At 31.3% G+C, this 7708-nt stretch overlaps 1 protein-coding gene across 1 annotated transcript; it reads left to right on the forward strand.

The window, feature by feature from the left end:
• Positions 1 to 362: 362 nt before the first annotated feature.
• LOC127087193 (zinc transporter 11) lies at positions 363 to 7149 on the forward strand. The gene is made up of 2 exons (XM_051028060.1): positions 363 to 1024; positions 6519 to 7149. Exons 1-2 carry the CDS (start codon positions 391 to 393, stop codon positions 6908 to 6910), a joined length of 1026 nt encoding a protein of 341 aa, XP_050884017.1. The 5' UTR covers positions 363 to 390; the 3' UTR covers positions 6911 to 7149.
• Positions 7150 to 7708: the final 559 nt, after the last annotated feature.

A 7708-nucleotide genomic window follows, 5' to 3' on the forward strand; every position in this document is an offset into this window, starting at 1 on the left:
CATCATATCAAATACATAAGTCTCACTTTTTTTCTTTCTCTTTTAACATGTTTGAGTTAAACAAGGCTAATCCAACCATATAGTGATGGTGTAGGTGTAGAATAATTACACACATTTAAATACATATTTAAGTTTTTAAAATAAATAATAAAAAATTGTAGTTATTTATACACAAGAACTACTTGTAGATGTAACACAGCAATAAACTCGTTAAAAAGTCAAAGTTGTAGTACAAATAATACAACGTACTACCATGTAATAGAGTATTATTTTTGTACTAACTCATATAGTAGTACTATTTCTGTTAATTAAATATTTAATGAAATACTACAAAAAAGGAACCAGTTAAAAAAAAGCGCACACAGAAAAATACAGTACAACGTTACATACATGGCTTTCTCCAAAACCAAAACCCTAAAGTCAACGTTTCTTATTTTGTGTCTCTTAGCCTCCTCCTTTTTGTATCCAATCAAAGCTCATGGAGGAGGACACGACGACGATGATGATTCACCTTCTTCCGACAACATAAACATACGTTCAAAGAGTTTAGTCCTAGTGAAAATATGGTGTTTGATAATCCTATTTGTGTCCACTTTCTTAGGCGGTGTGTCTCCTTATTATCTCCGTTGGAACGAGGTTTTTCTTCTCCTGGGAACTCAGTTTGCCGGTGGTGTTTTTCTCGGAACATCCATGATGCATTTCTTGAGTGATTCAAATGAAACTTTTGGAGATCTTACAACGAAAACTTACCCGTTCGCTTTCATGTTGGCGTGTTGTGGTTATCTTTTCACCATGTTTGGTGATTGTGTGGTGGTTTATGTAACAAGTAATAACCAGAGGGAAGCTAAAGTTGAGGAACTTGAAGGAGGGAGAACACCTCAGGAACATGAAGAGACTAATGAGTTGGCGATGGATTCGAGTAATGTTGCGTTCATGAAGACTTCGAATGTGGGAGACACTATTTTGCTTATTCTTGCACTTTGTTTTCATTCGGTGTTTGAAGGCATCGCTGTTGGAATTTCAGGTTTTAATCTCTCTCTCCTAATAAAACCAAAACAATTTTTTTGTTTGTTGAGAATCTATCATTTACTGCATCATTTCTTGTCTTTTGATTTGTTGTAATTGAGGGTTTGAATCATTAATTTAATAATTCATCTGTATGGTTATGTGACTTTGCATATCAAGTTTGGTATGCGGTTTTTAGTGCGTGGGGGTTGGTCATATAAAGGTGTTTAACGATTATCCAGTAAAGATATTTTCATATCAGCACCGAAGTTGAACTCAATCATATTCTCCTAGGAGCAAAATAAGTATTAGGGTAAGAGAGAAAATCAATAAAAAAGATAATAATTAAAAAAGGAAAATGTAAGAGAGATAGAAATAGATTAATATTAGAGAATTATTTGAAGGTGAAGATCTAATTTCACCACAAATGGTTTGTGGGCATATAAGATTTTGTAAATTTTATTTTATTGTGAATTGAGGAGTATATGTTAACATCAATGGTTATCAATTTTTTTGGATTTTAAGTGGATAAATTTAAAGTTTAAGTTTTTAAAAAGTACTACTTTGGATTTTTTTAGATAACCAAGTTCATCAATTTAATTTCTAAAATATCATTATTTCAAATTATTTATCAATATAATCATGTTTCATGCATCCCTTTAAAATACGTGTCAATTAGAATGGGGCATGGATATTGTCATTGAACATAGGCATTAATACCATTGGCGCATGCATGCAGGTAAAGTCAATGCAATTGACGCATACTTTATTTTATTAAGTGTATACGTCATTGCATTTGGCACATGCTTTCTATTTTTTTTTTAATTTTATAAGCTATACTTATATAAAACATAAATAAATAAAATAAATAGGTAAATGGAAAATAATTATTAATATTATGATATAAAGTTAAAATACATGACAATTTTGACAAAAAAATTAATGACCCGTCTGATTGAAACGCCCCTTGTTTCACACTCCGGTGCGTTTTGCTGCGTTCGAGGTCTCTCATGATTTCCATGAGGTGTTTGGGGTTTTTGTGTGCTGACATGATGCAATGGTGGCTAGTGTGAAGGTCCAACAGTATTTGATAAATTTGTCATCATTTCTCTCCAATAGTTGGGGGTGTTGTCGCCAACGGCGCTGCCGTAGTTGAGTTCGGTGTCCATGTTGTCGTAGCTAGGTCGTTGTGATTGGGTTGTTTGTGGGCGGTATGGTTGCCCGAATTAGGACATTGAATCGTGTTGAAAATGAAGCAATGGTTCCTGTGGTGTAATAAAGTCAAAGAATGGTTGAGTGTTGTGGCAGTGAGATGTTTGGGTGTCCATAAGTGGGGGAATATGATGGTATGAGGTTGAATCATATGAATCATCCGAGCTATAGACAGATGTGATGGATGCGTATGGTTATTGGTGGTTAGAATTTGGTTCTTAGTTTTGAGTTTGAGTGTGTGGCATGAATTGGTTGTGAGGTTGGATGCATATGGTAGGATGATGGTGTGAGGTTGGTCGTTGGGTTTGGGTGGGTTGACATTGTTCTTGGGTGGGGATTTGTTGTTGGGTGTATGATGATGAAACTCGTTGGCGTGGATCAATCAAATATCTTGGGTCAGACACAAACTGTGGTGTTGTATTCGACCTAAACCATGTCATATAATGTTGAGTTGGTCTAGTATCACGTATGATTGGTTCGTTTAAGATATGTTATCGTCGATTCCTCCAATGGAGACACATCTCTTTTGGGAAGTCTCTCCAATCGGAATAATCTCATTAGACATCGACTCTTTGTTAATGCCAATCTCTGAAACATGTCGTAGGTTCTGGAATTTGTTGTTGCATGTCGAACTGCAGTTTCACACAGTCACTCTGGACAGTTGTTCAATGATGCTTCAATAAAATTCATTAAAGAGGAAGTTGCCAAAGCTAACACACATGTGGTTATGGCGTATAATCGTACTAAATGTTGGTACAGTGTTGCTGAGTCAATGGATCACAATGAAGGCATGCCAACGGGACACTATTGAGTGGAACTAGATGGAGGTTGGTGCGACTACGGAAAGTTCCAAGCCTTTCGTATGTCTGATTCCCATGTCATAGCGGCATGTTCAAAGGTTTGATAGAATCGTTCCAACTTACTATCTGACGTTTACAAAGTCATAAACTTTTGCAATGTTTACAAAATTAGCTTTTCGATGGTAGCAAAAGAGGATTACTGGCCTGCATATCAAGAGGGCATTCTCTGGCACAATGAAATAATGCGAAGAAAGAAAAATGATCACCTAAATAGCACCCATATTCAAACCGAAATGGATACGGCGAACAAAATGGTTAGATTATGTAGTTCATTTCGCCAGCCCCGTCATAATCGTACAAACCGTCTCAGTGTTAGACCAAACACAACAATATAATTTTAATTGTAACCCTTTTGCTTTATATTAAAAACAACATCCATTTCAAATGATAAGCATAAAAAATACAATAATTAAAATAAGCAACTACAACAAATAAAATAACATCACAAACAAATACAACACATAAACAACATAACTATGCGATTACAACCATCAAAACAATTTAGTGAGAAGTATACATCATCATGTGAACTTCTCTGTCAGTTTTAACATTCACCCAGAAACGAACTTCTCTATTTTGGTTGAACATGGTATCAAGCCATTGAATTCTTATGATCCTTTCACCTTCTATAATTTCTCCATCTAACCAACGATTCAAGGTATTGTTAAGATGTTCGAACGTATCTACATTCCAAAGTTGGATCTTCATCGGAGGTTGCACTGCTGAAAAAATTAAATCAGCATTTCTCTTGTGAATATAAGGACACTTATATAAATAGGAAGACATTTTAAAGAAAAATGGAAGGGGAATGAAGAAAAATTGAATGAGATAGTAAGAACATGTGTGAAAATTATGGGAGGGTGATGTTGTATTTATAGATGGAGTGGTGGAGCAGTAGCCACATGCATTGACGCGTACATAGAGTGGACTATGTATGCGCCATTGCATGTGACGCCTACACATGCATGCGCTACTCCTAGTGGTGTCATGGTCATGGATGCGCCAATGCATGTGGCGTCAATAAATAATATTTTTAATGGATGTGCCAATGCACTTGGCGCCTATGTTAGATATTTTTGAAAAAATAGTAATTTTGAAAAATATTTTTAAATAATGGTTATTTTTTAATTTTAATTGAAAAAAAATCACTTCTTTGCAAGCAAAATTATTAGAACTTTAAGTAAATAAACATCTTACAACAAATAAATAAAATTTGTTATACAAATGTAGAAATAAAAGTAAGATCAATAAAGTTGTTGTATTTGAGTTACATAGTTTATGAACAAAGTTTTGAAGAATGAGAATCCTAATAGAACATATATTTATATATTTTTTTGACAAATAACTAAAAAAATGAATTTCTTAATTAATTTTAAAATAATTTAAAGATTAAAGATAGTGCACTGTCAATGTAAAGAAATATTACACGGACATTTAATCAATATATTTTATATTACCAAATTATAACAGTATTTTAAAAATAAAAGTATGATGTGATGGAATATACGTCTCTGATTGTTTGACAGTGTAAAAATATTTTACACTATGCATAGTCTTTTTTCTCAATAATTTAACTATTTATAGTAGATTGTCGAGGTTGCATGCTTGATACATCTTTTTATAAAATAAAAAAAAACTAGTTTAATTTCACTTAAGTAACTTGAGAAGTAGTTGCACAAAACAAAAAAGAAAGCAACTTTTTCAGTTTTTCTGTTTATTTTCTGTCATGGTTTATAATCAAGGATGGATCGGTATTTATTGTCACTTCCGATACTTTTTTTTATATGTAACTTTTTTTTTTGATTTATTTTAATAAATAATTCTCCTTTTGTTATTAATTCTTTTTGGATTTAATGCATCTCCATAATTTAATTTAATATTTTATTTTAGTTTCTTTATTAAAATGCATTATATTTTAATATTTTTAAAACATTATATTAGTTAAATTAATTATTTCTATTAAAAAATCATTAAATTCTATTAATGTTGTAATTTATTTGGCATTATTACTTTACATGATTTTTTTTTAAATTTTAAACACCTAAAATATCCAACCCTAATTCATCTTTAAAACATTTGTTTCTTCTGGATATGTCGTCGGAGAATCCTAATTTCATCTCTCAATCAAATCTCTTATTTTTTTCCGCTTCTCAATCGGAAGTTTGGAAGTTCGTCTTTGTCTTCTTTTTGATTTTTTTTTGTGTTGTTGATGTTTATTATATGAGAATATTGTATGTGAGAAAGAAGTGGAGGCTAATGTTGCTTTGTCCTCGTTATGGATCAAAACACCACGATGCCTGATTTGAATTTATTCATTGTTTTTAAAAAAAAAATTATGCCCATAATTCACGAGGATAATTTTTTTTTCAACTTTTAGGAATATCTTTTTTAGGATTTTTAGCTTCCAAAAACAAAATCTCTATTATTTAAGTTAGATTATTAATACACCTGCTGAGGCAGATGCCTTGCTATAAAGGTACGTCAGCGAACTTAATTATTTTTTTATTAAAATTTGATGGAAAGAATCAAATCAACTAACATTAAATTAAATTAAATTAAGAGATTTGATAATTAATTATGTCTTTTTTTTCTTTCTAAAATAGTTATTTTTTATTAAACTTGTTAATTTCTTTGATCTTCTACTAGTAGTCCCTCAAACATGTCTTTTGAATTTCAAAGTACTTCTTCGATCCAATTATTTCAAAACCCAAAAACCGATCATCTTTTCTATCATTTTCAAACCATTTTCTCTTTACCAACTTATACATAAATCTCACATGAAGTCTTGTTTTCTATTTTTTGAACTTTCAATATAAGATAATCCTTTATAGTTGTATTTTTAATACCCATGAATTCTTTAATTCTCAGGGTTTGATCTAGTTCCGAAGGTTTAGCTTAGATTATGAGAATTCGCTTCTCTCAAGATTTCAAATTTGAATTCTACTCGGTACAAATAAATCGTGTAAGGTCGGATACTAAGATTTAAAAATTAATTATTTATTATTTAAAAAAATTGTATTTGAGTTGAAATACCTTTTAATACTACTCTTTTTTATATTTAAAATATTATTAGTATATATTGAATAGTTCAAAATCACTAATCATATTTTTTTGATATTGAATTCACTAATCATATTATTTTGAAGGTATATACACTACTTAAATCTAAATCTCTAGCTCTTGGTTTTATTCAATTTTAAATTTTATCTTTATTTCTCCTTTCCTAATGAAGTTTTTTGCATGTTGTTTTGTTGATTGTATGTTGTTTAAATTTCCAATTATATATAAGTCCCTTTAATGTGAAAATGCAAAATATATATTAATTTGAAGCTAATAATAATAATAATAATAATAATAATAATAATAATAATAATAATAATAATAATAATAATAATAACTTAATTTATTTAAACTAATACTAATATACAAATTAATGATCAGGTACTAAGGCAGAAGCATGGAGGAATTTATGGACAATATCATTACACAAGATATTTGCTGCCATAGCAATGGGAATAGCATTGCTTAGAATGCTACCAAAAAGACCATTAGTAACAACAGCAGCATATTCATTTGCATTTGCTATCTCTAGCCCTATTGGTATAGGAATTGGAATTGCAATCGATGCAACAACAGAAGGAAGAACAGCAGATTGGATGTATGCTATATCTATGGGAATTGCCTGTGGTGTTTTTGTCTATGTTGCTATCAATCATTTGATATCTAAAGGCTTCAAAACTCAGAGGAAGACTCATTTTGAGTCTCCTTGGTTTAAGTTTCTTGCTGTGCTTTTTGGTGTTGCTGTAATTGCAGTTGTCATGATTTGGGACTGATGCTATCATCATAATCTTCCTGTTTTTCTATGATTGTCCATTGTTTGTTTCTCCATATTATGTATATGTGTGTACTTGTGCAATATAAATGTTCTATATTTGCAAAAGCCAATGTTTATTGGAACTTTCATGTAAAATAAATCCAGTCGTTTCATGTTATAAATACATTTAGTATCTGAAGATTTATAATTGTTACTTGAAACAATAGTTAAATTGAGTTTTTTTTTAGAAAGAGTTATCATGCTATCTCTTAGAGGAAGTAGAGCATCAATGGTCGTCTCAGCAATCCTTACCTTATCCTTCTTGATAAATTTTTGAATTGCTTTCTGAAATACTATGCAAAGAGATGTTGAAGAATTGTACTAGTTGTCCCAATTGCAATATCTCCTACATTTCGTTTCTTTGTATAAAGGTAATATGTGTCCATCTAATTGTTGAATCTTCTTATCTTTAAGTATGTATAAAATGTAAGTGTGTTCAAAGGGGACAACTTCAACGTCTCAGAAGGGAGTTTGAAATACTGGAGATGAAGAACGAGGAAACCATTGCAGGTTACTTCTCTAGGGTTTGACTTGTCGTAACTGAGATGAGGAACCTTTGAGAGGACATGAGGACAATCAGATTGTGGAGAATATTTTACGCACACTCTCGGAGAAGTTCACATACATAATATTTTCAATTGAAGAATCAAAAGATATTTATAGTCTCTCAGTGGATGCACTTCAGGGTTCGTTATTGTGTCATGAGCAAAAGATCATGAGACATCACCCAAAGACAACAATAAAGGAAGAACAAGTT

This window comes from Lathyrus oleraceus, chromosome 5 (assembly GCF_024323335.1).
Source record: "Lathyrus oleraceus cultivar Zhongwan6 chromosome 5, CAAS_Psat_ZW6_1.0, whole genome shotgun sequence".
NCBI lineage: Eukaryota > Viridiplantae > Streptophyta > Magnoliopsida > Fabales > Fabaceae > Lathyrus > Lathyrus oleraceus.